Source organism: Anoplopoma fimbria, chromosome 5 (genome assembly GCF_027596085.1).
Source record: "Anoplopoma fimbria isolate UVic2021 breed Golden Eagle Sablefish chromosome 5, Afim_UVic_2022, whole genome shotgun sequence".
NCBI lineage: Eukaryota > Metazoa > Chordata > Actinopteri > Perciformes > Anoplopomatidae > Anoplopoma > Anoplopoma fimbria.
Window position 1 is genome coordinate 455,712 of NC_072453.1, and position 24,316 is coordinate 480,027.

The 24,316-nt window shown below is 40.6% G+C and overlaps 1 protein-coding gene across 1 annotated transcript in view; it reads left to right on the forward strand.

Annotated features, from left to right (window-relative positions):
* Window positions 1-23,977, forward strand: part of ca10a (carbonic anhydrase Xa) — a 204,910-nt gene extending 180,933 nt beyond the window's left edge. The window contains exons 6-10 of the mRNA XM_054599350.1: window positions 11,409-11,504; window positions 18,866-18,938; window positions 20,243-20,397; window positions 20,658-20,832; window positions 22,998-23,977. Coding sequence (XP_054455325.1) covers window positions 11,409-11,504; window positions 18,866-18,938; window positions 20,243-20,397; window positions 20,658-20,832; window positions 22,998-23,020 — 522 coding nt within the window. The 3' untranslated portion in view covers window positions 23,021-23,977. The remainder of the gene's footprint in view (window positions 1-11,408; window positions 11,505-18,865; window positions 18,939-20,242; window positions 20,398-20,657; window positions 20,833-22,997) is intronic.
* The last annotated feature ends 339 nt before the right edge of the window (window positions 23,978-24,316 follow it).

Here is a 24,316-nt window from a genome sequence, read left to right on the forward strand (position 1 = left end):
CCAGGGCTAAAACATGTGACCCTTATCAACAGCAGGCTTATCAATTTATTTTGATTAGATTAATATAAGTATAAATATTAAGATGAATAACGCTTCGGCAAGTGCTATTTTTGCCACTGCGGCACAGTGGAACAAGTTAAGATAACAAATTATCACCTTAAAGTGATGCTAATGAGTAAGCTCACAGTTGCCTACTTGCACATCCTGCAGACACTTAGCAACATTAGCATTCAAGTTGTGTTTCTGGTCACCTGGTTAGCTGTACAGGTAAGGTATAGTGGCTTTATCAGAGCTTGTATTGCTTTCGGCGAGACTAAACCACCAAAACATTAAAGGCCTCCGCTGGTTTGCTCATGCTCGCTCAATGGCCCCCCAAAGACTGATATAGATGCATTGAGGCTCCCTTTAACGTCTACATGAAACCCACCCGGCTTTCAACCAACTCCAATGTAAATCCATTCTCATCATTATTAGACTGTCAAAGAAACAGATATACTTCCCAAGAGCGCAAAAGTCCACATAGGAAGGTGGGAGTCGAGGTTGGTCATGTCAAACAGGACTTTCACCCAGGAGCTGTTTGTGTCACATATGAAACAAAGTCAAAGTTTACTTATTTCACCTTAGTTCTGTTACATGACTTCAGTATTTTACTTACGCCAGTTATGTGTCATCATTTGTAATTTGTTGTTTTGTATTTTATTGTATGAAGCGTCACTGACATGTAACTTGCTGCCGTCTTGAGAGATTTTATCTCAACTGGTTGTTAAATAGATTAAAATATATTAACATAACAAATGTACTTCTTTTAACCCAAACAACAATCTTCTCCTAAACATAATCTAATCATTTTAATTTAGAAAAGAGACTGTAGGAATGTAACAAGCACAAACTGTATGTTTCCTGTGAACACAGAAGTTTATTTAGAAATTTTGGGGGAATTTTAGTTTTGAAACGTAGGGTCAACGGCTGGTTATGCTGTGACAGTAAGTGATTAAAAGACTGATTAACAATTTGTTTTTAACTCCCTGTTGAAGGTTTTGGTACAAGAATATCAACAAATATGATACGCTGTAAAGAATAAATCATCATATAAATATAGTTTTCAATTCTGCCAGTCTAACCTTGGTGTTTCAAACTGGTTTGGATTATTGAAAGTTTGCATTTAATTAATTATGTTGGTGTCATTGTTATACTGAATGACATTTTAGTGGTGTGAAACTCTCTGAAACATTAAGCCATTATCCACATTTGAATGTAATGTTAAAGGGTACCACTCCAAATAATCTGATTATGCTTTTAAATTAAATCTTTTTTACATAATCTTTTAATTATATTTTTCTAAAAGCTTAATTGGTACTTGATGGGTGGAAACCTTGAGTCTACACTTCAAGTACCCTTTGATTTCAGCCTCTCCATCATGCAATTTGCTAATTAATTCAGTGGAGGAAAAGGTCTTTGCGCCTAAAGGAGTCAGAGTTTCTCCCAATCTGCAGAGAACTGAGTGACGTTCTAAATGAGGTTTTTTTTTCTACTCGATGCATTAGGGCTTTTTCAGCAGGAGCAAGCTTGTCTTGGAGATGACAGTTATGCGTTTAACTCCCCTCACACACATGCTCCGTTCCCACACACACACTGTCGCAATTTTAAACATTTTGACGAGCAAAACAATTAGCTTCCCCGGCTTTGATTGCTCGACTAAAATCACGAGTCGCTCATGCCGCTGCATTCCACCAGCCGCCATTAAATGAATGCCAATTTGTGTGGCAACAAAATAATTGCAGTCTTGACAGGCAAATTTATTATAATTAATGATAATCATTTGTCCTCCCTCAGAGTCCGGGAGCTGATATTCGAATCATAATAAAGCAAGTGTTTACTGCGTCCTTTGGGGTGGAGAGAGCTGTGACCCCAAGCCTGAAAGGACACTGTGTGCACATACGGACACACACACACACACACACACACACACACACACACACACACACACACACACACACACACACACACACACACACACACACACACAAACACACATAACAGTATATATCGAGGCTTGCTCCAGGGATTTCTGTTTTATTTCATTTGCCATTTCTGGGGTTAACCCTGTGTTGGAGGAGTCCTTCAGAGCCAAGTAGAGAAGCTGATATCTCAAATGTGATGTCATACTGTTGCCACGTTGCACACGATTAATTGTAGAATTAAAAAAAAAATTGCAACCAATGAACGAAGTTACCATATTTGGAATGCAGAGGAGTGAGGTTGAGACAACGTATACGGCTCTGGTAATGGCAGCAACCTGTCAATAGACTTCTATACAATCAGACTTCTTTTTGCAACCAGAGGAGTTGCCCCCTGCTGGACAGCAGAGAGAATGCAAGTATAAGACACTTCTGCATTGGCTTCACTCTGCAGAACAGGAGGCTGCCGCCTGCTAACATGAATTAATATTCCCCCTCCTGTTTGAGATTTTTTAAATTAAAGATTTGGTTTATTGATTGTCTCTGAATGAAGGACTCTGCACTCAAAGTATTAGAAGATCCTCGACATTGCAACTGTTTCAATTCGATGACGTAGCATAATTGAAATTCAGCCGTCAGCCTTCCTTGACTTTGAGGATCACCAAGTGTTGCTCGGAAGAAAATTGCTACCATTATTACATCACGGTAGGATTCTCCTAGGCCTTCTAAAGTTCCAATTGTGAAACCGAAAGAGGCACAATTGAACAGATGCAGAGAGAGACGAATCTAACGTGGACTTTTTGAAATTAAAAAGGTAATTTTACAATCAATTTCAGTTTCTTTCAATGCATTATATTTTCTTTATTTCTTTCATACTATGTTGTATGACAAAATTGAAAATTAAGTTTAAAGTGATTTAATTCAAATGCTGGCACTCACAGACTTCCATAGCATCTGGAGAAATGAATTGAAATCGGGTAATGAATGTCTGCAGTCTGAATGTCTTTGCATGCTGTATTTTTATAAATTTATTTGTGGTAAAAGATCTCATTACAGCCTCATCTCATGTCTGTATCTATTACATAAAATGTCATTTTCATGGTTAGAGTTATTGCAGTTATGACACGGAAACAGACTATTTGTGAGCACAATTATCATTTTTTATTATCAGTGTTGTTTTCATCTAAATAAATCCACATACTTGATTGACGGCATGTGGTCCAACATCTCAATGCGAGGAGTTAACAATAGGTGCTGTTTTTCAGTAGATCTGCTCAGATAGACAGATAGTTGTAGCTCTGCCAGAGTTACCAAACCACAGGGGAAAACAAGGCCAGGAAAGGCCGGTAACAGATGTGTATTTTTTTTTTTAAACATTCCCTTCTGCCATGTTCTCCTCAAACAACAGTTTCTGAGTGAAACGGCAACTAGAAAACATCCACCTCCTCCGATAGCCCACCCCAATCTTTTTTTTTTCTGAACATAACCAGCGCCCTCAAGGTCCAATAAGATGTTTCATAATCGGAAATGCAGGAAAAAAAAATCTCTCTCTTTCTCTCGTTCCCAATGGCTCCCTCTCGCCCCCATCTGCAGATTGGTGCAGAGTGGTGGCTGTGCATGTCCTTGAAACGTGAACAAAGAGAAAAAACATTGCAACTTTTTTAAAGCAAAGCATCCTTCTGAAATGGCAGCCCGTGGGAGGACGTGTGTGTGTGTGTGTGTGTGTGTGTGTGTGTGTGTGTGTGTGTGTGTGTGTGTGTGTGTGTGTGTGTGTGTGTGTGTGTGTGTGTGTGTGTGTGTGTGTGTGTGTGTGTGTGTGTGTGTGTGTGTGTGTGACTTAGCTCTCCAAAGCTTTCGTCTTTAAATCACCCCTTTATGTAGTCTTACTCATGGTGCCTTTTTTTGTGTGTTTGTGAGTTCGATTCCGTTTGATTGCACACAGCGGCCCATGGTAGTAAAATATCAAAATATATACATTAAAAAACAGCCATAAAATAAAATGCATCACCCACGTACATATCACATAAAATAAGCCTCAGATAAAATGAAAGTCATCAGCATCAACATGGAGGAATTATTCAAATTTAGCAGGATATATAGACTTTGTTAGGATTAGCTAGTTCATTGATGTTACTCAGTGCCTTATCCAATCTGCACATGCATTTGCATTCATATGATTTATTATTAGTTCCTAACATGTGAGCACAAGTATGCTAATGACCATATATGCCTATGTAAAATCCTAGCTCACACAACCACATCCTCATGGCAACAAGAGGTCCCTAAGTTCCCTAAAAACCCATCTGCGTCATTATTATACGGTCAGAGCAACTTACATAGTATAAAGATGAATGTGTCAAGCAAACACAGTACTTTCACACAGGAGACCACTGATCGCGTGTACTTATTTCACGTAACAAACGTACTTATTTCAACCCAAACCACCATTTTTTCCTAAATCAACCAAGTACTTACAAAGAAAGAGAGGAGGAAAGGCGGGGATGGAGCCCAGCTGATACCCGCTGTCTGAATTACTGCTGATTAAAACCTATTTTCCCGATCTTGCTGCTTTGAAAAAAAATCTATTAAATAACAAAGTAAAAGGGGACTTTTACTGTCGAGAATTGATTAGGTTTTATCCGCCGTTTTGTAGCCTCTCCTTTGACTGCAAAATATATCGGATCACTATCCAATCAGGCATGTCGCATTGAAGTGTGGGCAAAAGCATTTTGACACAGCTGACTTCCGTCACATTGAAATGATAAATGAAACCACAACCCTACTTACGTAAGTTAAAGATAGGTATATGGGACAAGAGCAGAGGTCTCCTGGCTGAAAGTCCCATGTTTGTTCTTTGTCTATTACGGTCACTAGAGGCAGCCATGCACATCAAATCTGACACTCGCTCAAAGCGTAGGGCCATGGACCAAGCTGCTGTATTTGAGTAGAGAGAGAGAGAGAGAGAGAGAGAGAGAGAGAGAGAGAGATGTGCGTTGGCTGGCTGTCTGCTACATTACAAAACATGCCAGTACCTGGGGGTTAATTTATGCTCTCTTTCTGTGTGTGTGTGTGTGTGTGTGTGTGTGTGTGTGTGTGTGTGTGTGTGTGTGTGTGTGTGTGTGTGTGTGTGTGTGTGTGTGTGTGTGTGTGTGTGTGTGTGTGTGTGTGTGTGTGTGTGTGTGTGTGTGCTGGCTCCCCTAGAGCTTCTTCACGGTCTTATCTGAAAATGAAACACCTTGGTCTTTTAATAAGTGCTAAAATATTCCAAATAGTATTCCTTCACCAAGTTGTTTTTACACACTCAGCCGTCCTATTATCCTGTGATAGAAAACGAGTCTTCAGAGCTTGAGTAACTGCTTTTCAAAAGGCACTCTTTAATTTATACGGTCCGATTTGACCTGTACAAAAAGCTGATACACTTTTAACATTTTTCTATGATATACTACTGCCACAAGTGTTTCGTTGGATTTCCCTTCTTCCAGGCAGCTATTGCTTCGTGTTCATTTCAGTCCCCTGTCCAGACCTGAAACTGAGGTGATCCATCACAGGGACGAATTCATCTCTTTTATCTTTGGTCAAAGTTATGTTGAAGTACAGTCACAGAGCGACTATACTAAAAATACTTGTTGGTGCGTTGAAAAACACTATGACATTGGAGTGACCTAAAAATCAACTTTAATAAAACACACACTATTCCTTTCAGCGGTTTCCATCTTTGCTTTGTTTTTTACTAACTTTGACTGAGTATAGCATGAACCAATGCCACATATTGCATCATTTGTAGCCTAAGCTTATTTGTAATGGCCAACCCTAGATGGGACTGTAGAGCATTTGTGCTAGTTAACTGGCTGCAACATTCAAACTTTTTACATTTGGCAAAGGGTCTTTAAACATACAAACAATAGGTGTTCGGATCAGTTTTTGTTTTGTTTTTACAAAAAAATCTAATCAGGCAAACAACATTATACCCATCATATTGATATGGGATTGTCTGATTAGTACTATTATTATGAACCTCCTTTAGAACCACCACAGTCCAACATTTGGTTCAAGAAAAACTAAGAATCATACAAGTTACAAGTTAAAACCCAATCAACTTCCAGACGAGGGAACCAGTGCAAAAAATGCTGACTCATTGGGTTTTAGTTCTCATTCCTGCTCCACTGTATTTCTGTCTTTTTAACAACAGTAGACCATGATAAAGAAAAGAAAAAAAGACATTATGAAATTGCTCTACAGACTTTCTATTCTATCATTTTCATTCACTTTCCACCAACATGCGCTCAAACCATGCAGTCCGGGAACTGATTGAAAAGCAAACACCACCGAGCAGCTGTTGCCTTAATGACCTTTTATTTACCCATTATCACCCATTATCCGGATCATCTGATGAAACAACATGATGATGGACAAAACAAATGGTATTACACCCAATAAATTGAAGGGTTGGTCCCTGCAAACTGAAGGAGATGCCGCTCACTGCTAAAGAGAGGATCTGGCTATATTTAATACAAATCACGTTAAGTGTTTGAGAGGGATTCGCCATAGGCAGCTGTTCCAAACATTTTAAACCCCCATCAATCAGACCAATCACCTCGTCCTCTTTGAAACACAGTCGCACGCACCACAAATCACATTGAGCTAATATCACTGCGGCAGATTAGCGGTCACGGAGCTTTTTTGGGGAGCTTGTTCTGTTTTATTTTCTCTTCCTCCCCCAATTATCATTAATCGCTATTCACATCACGTTTCTCCCGCATCTGCACCGTCGCGGTCCTAATTGTGCTGGATCTTAGATGTAGATCGGAATGGAACATCACCGCACGCCTGAAGACGACAAACACGCTGATATAAACATGAATGAGAGAAGCCAACTAAATTTGGTATTATGTTCAATTGCCAGTGTAGCATGGAGTATAAACACAGATGACATATAGGTGATTTCAAGTGCTCTGGCAGGGTTCTCTCGTGCCAAGGCTCAAATAAAATAAGAGTGTGATTGTTGAGGGTTGTATCAGGGCCTCGTCCGTTTGTTAGTTTTACGGATCCACGCTCCAGTTAATCTGAAGGAGGAGGTGACGGATGGATGGACGTTGAGATGGAGAGGATCATTTCCAGCCCAGCACTTTTACGCCCCCCTCTCACCGTTAGCCGAGCAGCCTCTCTCCCGCTATCAACTTGCTGTCTTCATATTTTCCTAAACCCTGGGCCCGGCCAGCCATCATGCCATAAAGACGCTGTCATGACCCCCCAGCCAACACGCACACACATACACAAACACTCCAGAATGCGAGCCAACCAAGCAGAAGTGACCCTTTCATACCCAATTCAGCGTCTTCTCAAACCATTTCCGCTCAGTGTGGCTTCATTGCAGGTTTAGCTGACGGAAATCCCTGAAGCCTTAAAAGTGGTGGCACTGCCCAATGGAGCTGCCATCACAGTGAAGAGCCATTAGTGTCGCTTTCAATGGGAAGTTTGTTGCGGCGATGTTGATCATTTTAGTTTTGGATGCTTTTCCGTGGAAGCAAGCATGAAAATTGTATTTCACACATAAAACCCATTTGATACCAACAGAATGTTCCAATGACCATCAACATAGCTGATAAACCTTTAGAAATATGTTTTTTTATTTTTTTAGGTTTCTATGTCAATCTATAGCTTCAAAGTGGTGTTCCCTGTGTATTCAAATACAAAACGTTAACATTTTGGTCAAAGTATGTATGTTTTATTGTCTAAATTGTATTTTACCAAGCCTTTCTTGAAACATTTTTCTACGTGACCGGACTTAGGTTTCTGCATAATGAGGCTGCTACGTATTAAGCACTATACATGTATCCATAGTCAGTGTGTTACCTACAGTTACTTAAACTTTAAAAATCTCAGTAACACAAACTAACCAGTCGATGGAGGCAGGATAGATCAGAAGCCCCCGTGTTCTGCAAGATAAAATTACTGTTGTTGAAGGTAACCACTTCAATTTGGCAAGAATGGCAGGATGGTTAAGCGGTAATACATTTCTAAATATAGTTTACACTTAAACTGGTATTTACCTCGCCCCTGGCTCATTTTACGTTGTCTGAATTTCCAAGCTAATCTGTATATCAGTGTCTTAACACAGCTGAGAGTCTACAGCTATACTCTGTGAGGCTGTACTTTGAGCTCAATGCTACCATTGGCATGCTAACATGCTCAATGACAATGTTAGCATGTTCTTCATCTTAGTTGAGCATAATGGCATGGCACCAATTGGTAATACGTACTAAGAAAGAGTACTGAGGCTGATGCAATACATGAATTTCATCCCAAAAATGTCTTACAATCCATCCAATAGTTAAGATATAGAACTCAAAACCACAAAATGTCGTCTACATGGTCTCATGATTATATGAAGTGCTTTTAAACCAGGATGCAACCTCCAGTTCTGAAAAGTTAAGCCAATGCAGAAGTGTCATAAACTTGTTTTCTCTCTACTGGCCATCAAGGGGCAACTCATTGCACAATTGTATCGAAGCCTATGGGGAAATTATCCTACTTCTCTATTGATTTATGACCTCAGTAAACATTGTGAACATGAGTTTATGGTCTCAAACAGTTTCAAGTCGTCTTAATTACAGCATGATGTTCATTGAGTAAATTATGGTCCCTTTTAGAGTAAAATACACCATAAAGCAGGGCAGGCTACATTGTGATTGACAGGTCGCTACCGCTACCAGAGCTGTATAAGGCTTATCTACGTCACTCCTCCGCATTCCAAATATGGTCGCCTCTTTTCACTGGTTGCAAAAAAGCAAAGATGGCCACGGACAAAACGGACAAAATGCAAACCTCTAGGTTATATAATGGCAGTCCACAAACCAATGGGTGATGTCATGACGACTACGTCCACTTTTTATATATAGTCTACGTTTTTAACTTTGTGGTAACTGTCATGCCCTATTCTATAATAAAATCTATAACAATATAATATAATAATGTCTGCGTCTCTGCCATCATCACAATCTGTCCAGAAGGCACCAGGAACAGAGTGCTATGGCTGAATCTTAAAGGATTGCACCTGTTAGATGGGTGGAGGTGTGACTGTATTCAGTAGTTAGTGTGAGTCTGTGTTTGAACACAGGGCCACTGTGATAAATGATGTAGTGCTGCAGGCTCACAGGCCTGGCCAACATTCAGAACCTCTTCTCTCTTGGTCTTTCTTCAACCGTTTCTGTATCTAATTACCACCTCTATTTCCACTCTTGTTTGCTTTGCATCTTGCTCTTTTTTATTCCTATCTCCATTTGGCAAACAGTCCCACTTTATTATGGCCCACTCTGGCCTTTTATTGCCCACCAGCAGCAAACTTTGTACAATTTGTCATTGAGGGAGTGCGGATGAGTTCTTTTGGCTGCCTCTGCCGCTCTCACCTAAAAATCTAATCAGATCAACGTAGGGCTCTAATCACTTCCTCCCTCCGCTTGATTGCATTTATAGACGTTCTGTCGCTCTGTGCTCCCCCAATCGAGCTTTTCATAATTACTCTCCTCTTACATTTGTTTATTTATATCTTTCAGTACAGTATGCATGCCAAGCCCTTTCTCAATGACTAAGGATGAGAAGTTTATGGAGGTGGGGAGAGAAAGCATGAGAGCCTTTGGGAAGGATCTGAAAATCATTAAGGCCATTTTGTGCTTGAAATAAGTGCTTCACTGCCTTTATATTCATAGCAGTTCATTGTGTTTATTACTATTAAAATATAGAAGTACCAGAGCCTAAAGGCAATGCTTCAGAAGCTTTGGGTTGTTATAGTTGAATGTAAGTTTTGCTGATTAATGTAATGAGAAGTGGTAAGGTCATAATTTTGGTTCCCATTATTCAAAAATCAAACATCAACTGTAAAGGTGGCAGGTGGTTTTATGATCATAATCAACACAATCATAATCCATAATTACTACTAATCACTACTACACTACTGTCTGTCATTCATGCGTTAATATGAATCCCACTGCTCCTCGTGGCAAGACCCACCCTGTGCAGCATTCAGGCGCTTGGATTGGCGTCCATTCTCGCCACGGTACTGGTAATCTGATTTGTTCGGGTCCTATGCCCTGACCAATGTGCTATCCTGGCCCTAACTACTCGAGGTCAATGCCTAACCAATCGTCCCAACGAGCTACGCCGGACGGGTCCTGCCAAGAAGAGCAGTGGCATTCATAATGACAAGGAATCAATGACTTCCTGTCTCCATAAAGCCAGATTTTCATGAAGTGGGTCGATCATGAGCCCTAACACCCGTATACCAGTATAAGGTGTCTCTACGTCAGTTCCTCCATAGTGCGAATATGGATACTTCTGTTGTCCGAACTCTAATATACCTCCTTTTTTTCAACTTTCTACCATGGACTTAATAATAAAGGAATAAAATAAACACCGAAAAACAATCTTTAAAAAAATAAATGTATGGATCTAGTCATCTGTGCTTGCTTTGAACTTCCTATTCATGAGCTTTTTGTCAAAAAAAAAATTTAGCTCCTCTTTCAGCAGTCCTCTTTTACGAGTTGGAAGTTGAGCCGCACCGCCTGCCCACGTCCAAACATCATTAAAAGGCAGGAATATTGAACAGCTGGAGTGGATGAAGCATCTGCCTCAGTGAACATTAACCTCATGCAGGGAGATGGTTTAGCTGCGCTCTCACCTCAGCCTGTGAGAGAACGCTGGCTTTGTATCAAATGATGACAGAATCCTCGCCTCTTTATGCCCCTCTTATTATCTCTGTCCGCATCTACGCCGAGTATAAAAAAGTTCCGAACACCACCTCCTTCCATTACACAGAGTGTGTCTATGAATCCATGGGAGAGACCTGATCCCGAATTGATTTTCCCTTTCAAATATTCTGACATGATGTAGCAGGGAGAAAAGATTTAGGTGTATTTTGTACTCAATGTGGAGATCAACTTTCTGCCTCACTGTCATAATGTTCAAGGTGCAATGTGTCAGACCTGGCCACATGCTCCAAACAAATGGCGGTCAGCATTTCGCCTTTACTACTGGGTTCATACTATCTGAATTTACAGTAAAAAAGCCTATTAACTATTACCTAACAGCAGAGAGAGAATACGAATAAATCGACCAAACTCCTAAAACTTTGAGAACCGGTCAAAATAACACATTTTATAATCTAAGCATCGGTTTACAGTTTACGTTAGCCATCTGTGTGTAAACTGTGCTACTAACCAGGGGCTGTACATTCTGTGTACGCTATTATTTGTATTATTTGCTAGAGTTAACCGCTAATTGAACGTCTGAGTCACGGCTAGCCAGTTAGCATGATCATTTCAGTATGTCTTCACATACTGTGGATAATGTTGGTTCATTTATTTAAAGTTTTAGACTAAAAGTATGGCCACATTTTACATTTTGTGCTTTCAGAATGTCTGGCCAGATCATGATCTGTTTTTCTCTATGTTCCAGGTTCAACTGATTCACTACAACCATGAGCTGTACACAAATTATACAGAAGCTGCTAAAAGCCCCAATGGATTGGTCATAGTGTCCATATTCATGAAGGTAAGTCTCATAAATGCGTTTAATTACCTCCTGCCTGTCAGTGTGTAGGCTGTTCTCACTCAAAAGTAGTCTTTTTTTCTTTTTTAATTTACTTGTCATGACCCAGCAGCTGCAATGGTGACATTTTGTAACGGGTTATAGCTTGGAAATCCAACAGAATACTGAAACATTTTCTATAGATATTGAATTTCAGTCACTAGCTACAATGCTTGTGTAAGGAAAATTATATATATATATATATATAGACCAGACTCAATTTAAGGTGGACTAACTGTTTATTCAAGTGTTTCTGTGTAGAAACACTGATGTGATCAAATACATGTCAGGCTGTAAAAACATACAAAACAGCATTTATATTAAAGTTGATAACCCTTTTAAACCCACATTTTGTAGTGTCATAACGCGCAATCTACCTCGTCATAGGTCAGTTAAACTAGAACAAACAATTCATACATGTCCTGCTGGATTCAACACTACCCTTGTGGTGAATTATACAAATCAAATTAAAAAGACATTTTGCTTCATAATCATCACATTTAGATGTTTACTTCAGTATCAGAAGTAATCCAGGTTATATTGTCTGCATATGAATTTTAGGAGTAAAGAAGAGTAAGAAAGTAAGAAATAATCAAGCGGGGCTCAGGTGCAGCCCAAAGCTAACTGGCTGACTCCATGGCAACATCACACTTTAGGTATGCATGACTCGAAGTATGATGGGAAACCAAGCGGCAAAAACTCACTTTCCTGAGGAGCGAAAATGATCTGAGTATTTGCTGGCATAAAAAAAAGGACAAGAAAAAAGAAAAACAATAGGCCATTTTGACAGCAGACATTTTGACTTGTCATAACAGCACTGGTGTTACTAAAACATTAACAATGGCTCTGTCACTGCTTTTCCAGTTATGACATGTCTGCTGTGAAAAGGTCCACTGAAGAAGCTAAATGGAACCAGACATCATTTACTTTATTGTTTACACGTTATCCTATTGTGACTTGTCAAAATGTCTTATAACTTGAAATTTCATGAAAACGTACACGTTTTACAAATTAGTATATTAATTTAACCATACTTATTCATGACATAAGTATGGTTATGTGACAGATTCTCTCCTACACATAGTCCAAGGCACGTCTCATATTCAGCCATGGAACCAAATGGGCTGGCTCTTGAGCGTTATATTGTTTGTCAATTGATTACAACAGATGTAAGCTTTTACATTGCTTCTATGACAGAGAAACAGTTTGTTGCACAGGGGTTAAAATTGTGAAATGGTTGCGGTTAATGTTGTAGCACGTGGTTAATGTGTGAAAAGGTTGCGGTTAACGTTTTGGCATGTGATTAACGTAAAAGGTCGGGGTTGATGTAGCACGTGTTTTAAGTAATGAAGCGGTCACGGTTTATGTTGTAAGTGCCTAATTAATGTTGTAAAACAGTAGCGTTAATGTTGTAGCACGTGGTTATCGTTGTGAAACACACGTTGTTTACATTGTAGCACTTGGTTGACGTGAAAAAAGTTGCGGTTAAAGTTGTAACACTTGGTTATTGTTGGGAAACGATTTTGTTTAACGTTAAGCAGTCACGGTAAAGATTGTAGCAGGTGGTTAACGTTGTGAAACGGTCACAGTTAAACGGTTGTGGCTTTACAAGCTAACGATTATTGTGAAATGATTTCGTTGACGTTTGAATATGTTGTTAGCATTGTAAAACAGTGGCGGTTTACACATTCTGGGCCAATTTTAGATGATGGTGCAGACTAGTCTCATGTGACTTCCAAGTGATTAACGTGACTTGAGACTCACGTGATAAAATGTTCACATTTACTTTAAGATTTTCATGGGACATGAACAGCTGTGTCCTGGACCAAAGTCCTGTGTATGTTTGATCTACTTCCACTGCTTCCTGCCCTTTACTGACTTCCTCGCTCTTTATACTATGTCAGTTTCTCTTAGCATCCAATAAGAAGGCAGATGGGTTTACATTGGAGTTTGTTGAAAGCCTGTTGTGTCTCATACAGATGCTAATAATTGCCTTGTGCATTGGTTTAAAGACGCCAAGGGCTACCGCCCAAGAGTCGGTATTTGCCTTGGGAGTGAGAACAGGCTGTGTTTGTGTCTAGTAGCTGCATATTGGTTTAAAAGAGATCTGTCAGGAGCTAAATTATCCTTCAGCATGACAGCGTCAGTGCTCCCACCCCTCCACTCTCCTGCTCCTGCTGTGTCTTCGGCTGAAATCTTCTAAATGTTCAACTCAAGATCTCACAAACAATTAGCAATCCAATTATCCTGCAGGGAGAAACAATGTGCTCCTTGGCTCAGTGTCAGTGGTGGTGGCGGTGCTCTCCTGTCTCTTTGTTGTGTATGAGAGGTCGCCATCTATAATGAGAGGCTCAGAGATCAGAGAGGCAGCTGACGTCCTCGGCACCGTGAGTACTAAGGCTGAAAAGTTCAGCTGCTAACTGCTAATTAGCTCCCCAATGTCAATGGGACCGTCATTTAGTCTTGAAGAGACAGAGGAAACGCTGACCTAGGTCAACTCTCCTTGACTCAACCCTCCAACCAGCAGCAGAGTCTATCGGAGGACGTGTGAGAGAGGAGCTAAGCTCTGGATGTGGAGTGCTGCAGGTGTTCTCTGGGTACACGACAGCCGGGGCATATGGCTCTGAAACCGCAGTTCTGTTAAGCTTAGCTGTCAAAGGAAAATAAGATATTGTAATGATACTTATTATAATGGTTTGCTATTTAGAAAAATAACCACACATAGTATGAACACAATAGAATAGTGAAGTCAGGAGAATTTTTCAGCGACCATGGTTTCAGGAAATGATAGTTAATTTGCTAGCTAAACATTAGCTTCAGATTTGTTGCAATCTGATAATACACTCAGTTAAATCACTTTACTCTCACATTCTGGGCCAATGTTAGGTGATTGTGCTGTGCTTTGTTCCCAACTGCAGTGACAAAGAGTTCTGACTTGCTGAGCTCTGATTCTAGCCTCTGGCTGGCTTCTTCACTATAGCTTAAGCAGCTAAGGGTCATTGGTACCGAGGCATTTATAGCCATACCAAAAGACACATGATTTGCTTCAGAAGCAAAGTAGAAATTATTAAAACAAATGCGCAAACAGACTCCAGTGTTCCATGTTGAAGAATTATGAGATTAACCTTAAAAGGTTTAGGCAACAAAACAAGTTGTTTGGGGTTAAAAAATAGATCATGGTTTAATTATGCAAGAACGTAAATAACAATGTAACTAGCGTAAATATATAACAACCAGCCTAAGCAGACTTTATAAGGTCACATGCAACCAATATTATGCGACAAGTGTAAACCTTTGCTTTTGGTTTCCCACAGGACTCGAACAGCGGTCTCCTCTTTGACTTTCTCGCTCTTTGTTAACCTTTTTTATATTTTACCAGCTAACTTTCAATAATGGCGCATCCATTTAATATGTAATTTGCTCTGCCCCAATGCAAAATCGTCCACAATTATTCATGGTTTGAAGAAACGTAAAATGACAACTTCTTGGCCAGTTGGCTGTTCTTAAACCGGCCTAATTATCCACATATCAGACTCTTTGATAGTAGGAGACAGGTGGTAATTAGCCACATCTTTTTTTAGAGTAAAAGCTTGTTTTTCCTGCTGTTCAGTGACTAAAGCTTTCCAAGGCCTAGTCAGATACAAAATCCTATTGCTGTGAGTCAGAATGCCGGGGAAGGGCCCCCATTCTAGGCGTGGAGTCGTGTGTGATTACAGCTACGTGGGGACCACAGTGGAACACAGACCCATGATAGAGAGACACGGCGGGATGGGCTTTTGAGTGAAAGCAAGGCCATTCCACTCACTTATTCACTCATTTGATTGTCGATTGATGTAACGGCAAGAAATATTTGAATCTTCAATGCGTTTCTCGTCGTTACCTTGTGTCTATTAACATTATGGTGCTACGTCTGTACTTTTCTCACACCATTTCTGGAATGGGAGAAACTGAATGACTGAAACCCCGAGGGGCGAGACGAGCACATCTCTTTTTAATCACTTGGCTGAAAGACGTCTCGACAATTAGAGTTGTGAAGTCCAACGAGCATGAGTGAGGGAAAGATGGAGTGGAGAGGAAGGCAGAGAGGAGTCGATAGAAGGGCGTGGGAGTGGACACGAAGTGTGTGGTGCTTCCTTCAGCAATTAGCAAGCATGTCTCAGAATTAGGAGTGAGAGGTACTGATAATGGAGTTGGTCAAGCAGAGTAAGAGTGGAGTTAGGAATTAAAAGTGTCTCTACAGCTATTTAGGGCAGTTAATGGGCTGCAGTTTCAGTCTCTGTGGTCTATGACAGAGATCCTAGAATCATCATGGTGGCTAGGTTTGACAAGAAATGTTTGCTATATTTTACCTAGCCCAGTATCCTAAATATTTCTCCCATATTGGAAGATTCAACACGTAGTGATTCACGTTCAGGGCAAAAGGGGTCACCGAAATTGCTGCCCAATAACGAAATCAATGGTTTCCATCCAGCCCGACGACCTATCATAACCTTAACCATTCAAGGTCATGTCTAAACTATCTCACGAGAGCTTCACAGATTGAAGGTTACCATCTAGCCCGACAACCTATCCTAACCTTAACCAGTCAAGGTCAATACCAAACCTCAACCATCCCCCAAGAGTTCTAGCCCAACAACATATCCTTACGTTAGCCATTTGAGGTCATGCCTAATTTCAACTGTCTTGCAAGACTTTTACAAATCAAGAGTTACCATCTAGCCAGACGACCTATCCTAACCTTAACCATTCAAGGTAATGGCCTAACCTTAACTATCTCACAAGAGTTTCACAAACAGAGGGTTGCCATCCAGCCAAACGACCTATCCTAACCTTAACAACTAAAGGTCAATGCAAAACCTCAACTATCTCACAAGAGTTTCACAAACAGAGGGTTACCATCCAGCCAAACGACCTATCCTAACCTTAACAACTAAAGGTCAATGCAAAACCTCAACTATCTCACAAGAGTTTCAAAAATTGAGGGTTACCCTCTAGCCGGACTACATATCCTTACGTTAGCCATTTGAGGTCATGCGTAACCTAAACCATCTCACAAAACTTTCACAAAATGAGGGTGACCATTCCAGCCAGACGACCTATCATAATCTAAACCATTCAAAGTCAATGCCTAACCTCAAATAACTGAAGAGAGTTTCGATAAAGAAGGGTTTCCATTTAGCCCGACGACCTATACTAACAAGGTTATTGCCTAACCACAACTATCTCGAGTTTCACAAATGGAGGGTTACCATCTAGACAGGACCAGCATGCAGTGCCATTGCAGGAAGTAGTTTGTCCTTACCTATGAAGCAAGGTGGACAGTAAGGGTGTGGAGGTCAGGGTGTTGGATTGGTGACAATCTGAAGTAAAAAGTGAGTCTGACTTTATTGCAGGAGAACTGAGTTTGTGTACTGTCTCTAACCTGTGATGAACCTGTTATTACAATTTGTAATCACAATCTTTCCATAACCTTGACCATAAGTTTTAACTAACTCTAACAAGGTTCCTAGTCACTTACTTGCACTAGCCACAATCTTTCCCCAACCTTAGTGTGGTTGACAAGTACGCATATTATATAAAGCAATAATTTTACAAATCCAACTTCATAATGTGATTCAATTCAGCTGATTTGCATTTAAGTAGACTTAATATAATCTTCTGGGTGAAAGCAGGCTGCAAAGTGATTTCTATCATCACTGACTGTTGTTGACTGATGTTTTTGATGTTTGTCATTAGCAGCATGTGTTTCCAGGACAACTAATGGAAAATCCACACAATAAACAGTTCCCAACCAATTATACAATAGAGCAGTTGGCGCGCTACTGTGCCGTTAGGCTCCTTCCATTGTCACTTCCGCCTTTTCGCCAATTATCTGCACACTTATATTGCTTGCTCTTAACAGCCTTAGTGTCCTAACACCCTGGGCGGCTGTTCGAAGGAAATGTACCCTCAATGCTTACCTGCTTTTCTTTCAAGAGTCGGGAAACTGTAAATTGTGTGTTCAACAGGTTATATAAGTATGCAGAAAAGCCATTTGTACATCGGTGAGCCAGATGGACATGAATTTGGTTTAGTTTTTTAGTCTAAGAGATCTAAGAGAAATTGCCTCTCCCTTGATATTTTTTTTTGCCAATGAACATAATCCAGGTTGCATTTCCTTTTCCCTCAATGTGTATTTGGAAATATTAGTCTTTACACATCGCCTTAAAGTGTAGATTGTATCTGCCCACATAATTGTTGCATGTGGATTCAAGATGCAATTGCATTTACATTTGTGTTGAATGCGTATCTGACCACATCCGGAGTTGGTTTGGCTGATCGGATCACAATCTGTCCTTAATGCATTTTGGGCGCATTTACACCTGTACCTTCTTGTTGTCAAGCACTATCGGATTGAAATTCGATCACCGAAAAAACATTTCTTTGAATGCAAGAAATAAAACGGATAAATGCTATTGCTAGGAGATAGAGTTAAATGAAAAGAAATAAAAAGGATTGTAACAATTTAAATTCTTGAAAACAAGGAAGATGACCCAAATCCAGACACAACAGCAGAGCAAGTAGACAGTGATCAGAAAAGGTAGCTGGCAGGCGGGCACAGTGTCCAAAAGAACAGGGAGGAATAGGAAACAGCTGGACTACAATGGCAATATGACAACATTGACAATCTGGTAGAAGGGAGATTGATACTATCGGCTTAATGTGGGAACACAGGACAAGCTTGATTTCGGGGGGAAGAAAGGGAGGCAGCTCAGGTGTGTGTGAAGGAAATATTTCAAGAATCAAGCTGTTTAGCCAAATCTATTAGTAAATGCGTTTGATTTGCAGAATGCAATTATTTGAAAATGTATATTTAATATGAAACTGTGAATATTCCTGGCAGTAGTAACGACGCAATATATAGCTGTGGGGAGTGAAAGATAACATGTTTCAGGGTCACTGTCAATGATCTCGTCACATTCAGCCCTGATAGACTAAAACTTGTTTTCCTAGTTAGCACTAGAATACCGTGTATATTCTAATTAAGAAGATTTATTCTTTTTTTGTCATGGCAGCAGTGTGTGTCTGTGAGCTGATCTTAATGGTTTCTTGAAAACAGTGGGAGCCATTTTTTTCCAGAAGGCAAAGCAGCAGTGAAAGAGAGTCTAGGAGCGTCTAGCTGTGCAAAATACATCAGTGGGTTCAGACATTTCATGGGCATCAAAGTTGGTAGATTAAAAATGCACTTGCATTATCCTTTAAAGTACTGAACTGGGTAGATTAAATTTAGTGGCATTTTAGATTTAACCTCACCTTTTTTTCCTCTACTCTGTCTTTTAATCCAGATTGCTGAGACATCAAACTCATTCCTGAATCGAATGCTGAACAGAGACACCATCACAAGAATAACATACAAAAGTAAGTGTCCATGTGAAGTAAGTAACATCTGTAATAATTCATCTTTAAACACCAAGTAACGCTTCCCTAAGACTTGTCCCTTTTCTTGTAGCTGGACCATTTTTCGCATGACATGGCACAGTGTACAAAGCTACAGATTAGTTTACTAGCTAGCTAGTTGGTTAATTGAGTTAACCTTAGCTTCATAAGTCATTTGGAAGATGTTTTTAATGTCTCAAGCTGGTTCATTTTAAAAACAGTACCCCACAAAAATGGGTCTCAAAGTGGCCAGTGATGCAGAAATGTTTAATTATTTAATTTTTTATCACATATGTACACAAATGCTAACACAAAGCCACATATACACCATCCAAAGAGAATTATTTATTTATAATAATAATATAACAGAGCTCCTCTTCTCATGCAGGGAGGATCAGAGAAGATTTTCTTTTTCATGGGGATTTTCTCGAATTAAGCCAATCAAGCTTATTTATTTAATTCTTTGTTCTTTTGATTAATACTGTTTACACGAGGCAGTATTTAACAGTGATGCAGAGCACAGCTAAACAAGTATTAAAGCCTCAGTGGTCCACCACAGCGTGACCTCATTATAATGGACAGTCCATTTGTCAACAGAGGCCCGACAGATGACAAGTTATTGAGAGCGTGTTACTGGAGTGTGAAGAGGGAGAGAGAGAGAGTTTCTGTCTGTCTAATTAGCATCCTGACAGTGGAGACAGTTTGGATGAAAGAGGTTTTGTGCTGCAACACCAACAGCCTGTCATTCACAGAACACTAAATGATATGTGAAATAAGAAGTGAGGAATTCTGAAAGATGTGCTCATTGCTTGATGAGTATTGGAGGGGTTGAGTTTACAGCCCGTATAAAATGGACTCATAGCCTCCCGGGAAAACATGTTCATACCTTTATTTACGGGAAACTATATAAAAGGATGTATTAAAGTTATACACGTAGCAACATTACAAAGAACATTTTAACCACTTAAAGTGGAAACAATGTGACTAGAATAATTTAAGCTCAATAGTTTTCTGTCCGGCAGATGACTTTCCTTATATTTTCCCCAGGAGTTGGTGGAGACTAAAACAGAGCAAAAAGAGAGTGAATATTCGTATAGAATCTGTACAACATTACTTCATGCCTCCCCCCCCAAATAAGTAATCTGCTTACAAAAAGACTCAGTTCTTTTCCCTTTTTTGATGTTTTTGTGAAACTTACAACTTCTGTACACATTAAAACTACTGGACAGAGTACATCCACATTAAAAGGCTCCTCTTGTTTTTGTTTTCTGCCTTCCTTTCTGCAGATGACGCGTATCTACTGACTAACCTGAACATAGAGGAGATTTACCCAGAGACGATTAGTTTTATCACATACGAGGGATCGATGACCATCCCCCCATGCTTTGAGACCGCCACATGGATCCTGATGAACAAGCCGGTGTACCTCACACGCATGCAGGTGAGCCTCAGCCGAAACACTATGAATTGTCTGTCCCAGCCCAGAATTCTCTCTCTTACTATTGTTCCGCATGTGACACATGTCACCCCAACACTGATGCTTTTACTCCCAACACTTTTCTTTGTCTAATCTTCCATATAGTCCCACACGGGAAAATAATGCAGTGGATCAAAATGCCTGGCTCACATCTCCGTGATGCTATGGCCAACTTTTAACAGGCTTCTTTTTTCTCTCTTCCCCGTCTCTTGTCTTCATCTCAGATGCACTCCTTGCGGCTGCTGAGCCAGAACCAGCCGTCTCAGATCTTCCTGAGCATGAGCGACAACGTTCGCCCGGTCCAGCCGCTGAACAACCGCTGCATCCGCACCAACATCAACTTCAGTGTGCAGGGCAAAGACTGCCCCAACAACAGGGCTCAGAAGCTCCAATACCGAGGTAGAAACAATGACCTTGATTCAACCCATGTCTTGTCATCGCCCCATCTCCATCTTCTGACATTACTGTTGTCATACATTTGATTTTCCTATGTAACGGTTTGTATGATGTCTGACAAAAAGTTACTCCTCATTTTTGACGCCTTTTACCCACGAAAGACAGCACTAGTGTCAATTTCCACATGTTACGTGCATACGGTCGTTTCAAAATAAACCTCTGTCTTCACAGGAAACAACTCAATTTAGATAAGGCAACAAACCTACTTAGTTGGGGTTAGGAACGTTTTGTTAAATACTTAGGTTACAAAACAAAACAACATAGTAAGGTTTAGGAAAAGATAGTTGTTACGGAAGTACCGATTCTGAAGTACGCAAATAACCTGAAGAATAAATAAACACATAAACATAACAAACAGCGGTCTCCTGGCCAAAAGATCGCTGTTTGTTGGACCCATCCATCTACCTTCCTCCCGCCGTTTGTGGGTTTTCGTGGTCTTTCTACTTCTTCTAGTCCCTTCTTCATGATTAAGTGCATAACATACAAAATTACTTCTTTGAATATCTACAATATTTTTAAAGGGCCCCATTGGGGTGAGAAACATGCAGTCAGTAGTAGTGGACAGTAGCCAGTCGATCAGGAAGGCTGTAAAAAAGCCAACAAGAACTTCAGTTTGGTTCACACTTTATATCGCATCTTGATGATAGAAAAGTCACAACAACAGGGAATGCTAAGGTGTTACCATGGTAATCACAATAAATGCGGTCTTGGTAATTACAATAAATGTTTCCAATGTTTTACCCCCTTATTCTCTTGCTACTGCTGAGTTGCAATGTAAGAGTTAAACCAAAGACCGCTCCGACGTGATTGGTCAATACTCCTCGGACTACAATATACTTCAGATTCCCAAATCTTGTCCGGTTGCTGACAGATTCTGCATAAATATGCAGAATCTGCTGAGATCTGTCATCCACGTAGATTCCACCAGATTGTTGCTTGACCCACGCCCTTTGTTATAATTAATTAAATTAATGTCAGATTTAAGTGCAGGGCTGATGGTTGACATCATTTAGACTGCAGATGGATGTTCTAAAGAGAAAGAGGGACAGAGAACAGACAGCAGAATGTCAGATGGCCGGACAGTCAGAACACCTGTTTGGCCCCCACTGATGGATCTGGCGGAATCGGGATGCTGAAAACTGGCTTGTCACAGCTCACTGCAACCCAGGGAGGTGTTGCCGCAGTCCGTCATCTCTCCTCCTCTATTTCAGCCAATATATATCTGGGCAGCTGCCGCACAGAATGCTGAATATCATCCCCGAAGCATAAATAGGCTACAGGCAAGAGGTAGCCCCGCTCCCTGCTAATCATTGTGTTACTTATTTATTTATCTTGCTCAAGACGTACCGTACCGTGCTGTGGCCCGACACACAAACACACCATGATTGCCTTTCTGTCTGCATCTCTCCCTCATTCTCCCCTCTGTTCTGCTCTACTCAACCTGCCCTCTTATTCCGTGCAGCGGCCGTGGAGATGTCAATCCTCCCCGCTCGCCTCAGACTCTCGTGATCCTGAAAACAAATCACCAGGGAACCTCGGAGCAAAACCCCCTAAAAAAACACTAAGACCTGCTTATTTAAATGTTCAGAGAATTAAAGACCTTCAAGAGAAACTAGGAAGGTGTGAGTGTGTCGGGGGGGGGTCTCATTAAAAGGGAAAATACATCTCTTTGGTGATTTGTATAAGGTCAGCCTTTAGAGCAGAGGCAACACTCCTCCCCTCCCTAGAGAGGTGATCTGAAGGGGAAAGCCGGGATGCTTGGGAGCTAATCATGCGGTGCATGTGTGTTTACTCTTTAATTTTCAGCTAATGAAAGGAAATGTGATTATGATAATACTCCAATAAATCTCTTATTTCACATAACAGCGAGACACCTTATTTTAATCACATTACAATGTTTGCTTTTGTTCTTGGCGCATGCTCACTTCGGTTATAGTTTTCCTTCAAGGCCGCCACTCCTTTTAAACAGTATGTTTTTCGCTAAAGATGAAATATGGTTTTGAGGGTGGAGGGGTTGGGTGGGAATAATGCCGAAGAACAGCTGAACTGTGGAGAGTGCTGCATATATAAATCAGTATTCTCACTCCTGTCCTTCTCCTCTCTTCCAGTGAACGAGTGGTTGCTAAAGTAGCCTCCCTTGGATGAGCATGGAGACGGGTGTCGGGAGCGACGGAGAGAGCGGGAAGAGGGGTGAGGAGGAAGGGAGGACGGAGGAGGAGGGAGAGAGATGTGAAACGGGGCTAAAGGCTGCATCTCATCCCAGATTACTTCATGGCATTGTATAAAGAACAACACCGGACATTGTACCGATTAAGGAACTTTGTATCGCGAGCGAAGAGACTCTTCTTTTCATACATCGAGAACAGTTTGAACCCCTTGGATCTAGCACAAGCTAACAAGCCCTTTCCCCCCACACACTGTTCAACTATAACTATACGGACATTTTGATACCAAAACTTTTTGGGGGAGAAAACCAAAAGAAGACACTTGGAAACAAAGTTTAAAAAAAAGAAAAAAAAACAGGGAAGCATTTATTTGATAGCCTCCCAACCAATAGGTAACGTTGGGACTTTAAAGCCTTTGTACATAAAAAATGTTGCTGACAGTGGGAAAATGAGTCACTGCCCCCATCCTTCCGGTCAAGATGAAGTGGTCGACGTGCAGTCCCACGCAGACATTTCATTACCCACAAGGCATGCTATCAGCAAAACCGACGAGAGGAAACACAGCCTTACTGTACCTTGTCATTTTTTCCAAAACTAGTCATGTCACAGGAGACGAGCAAATACTTACAGGCTTTCCCCACGGCCTCAGAACAACCAGTGTCTTGGCCTCGTTTGTACATATTATAATTATCAATAATGCAGAAAAATGAATATGTAAAGAAAAGTTATGAATCAACATTCAAAAGATATATTAAGACGATTTAAAAAAACAAAAGAAAAAAACAAGTTGAGAATTTTAAAAAGCTTGGCGCACTTTGAATTCCTGAGCGGTTCTCAGTCTGAGCTGATGCCTTTTTTCTGTTTTATTGTTTACAATGGTCATACACTGTGTTTGAGTAATGTTATCAGCCCAATAAATGTGTCTGGAAAGTTCACTTTGGCGAAACGCTTCACTATATGAGGATTGTACCTGTACCTGTTTTTGTACTGTTCCATATTAAATGTGTCTGATCTGTCAACATTCCCCCTCAGAGGCATGCTTAATAACGCCGCCGTCGCCGAGAACACGTAGGGTGTCAGGGTGGCGTCTTGTTGACGGAGCCTCTAAATGAATGGCACGGGATCACAATGTTACAGTCTGGGCCCTCTATCTATTGTTTGCCTGATCCAGATGAAGCTTATCAGCCGAGGGCAGGAAATCTCCAGCTGGGTGGATGTGACCTGTCACAGGCTTTCAAACCCCGTCAACGGTCGGACAAGGA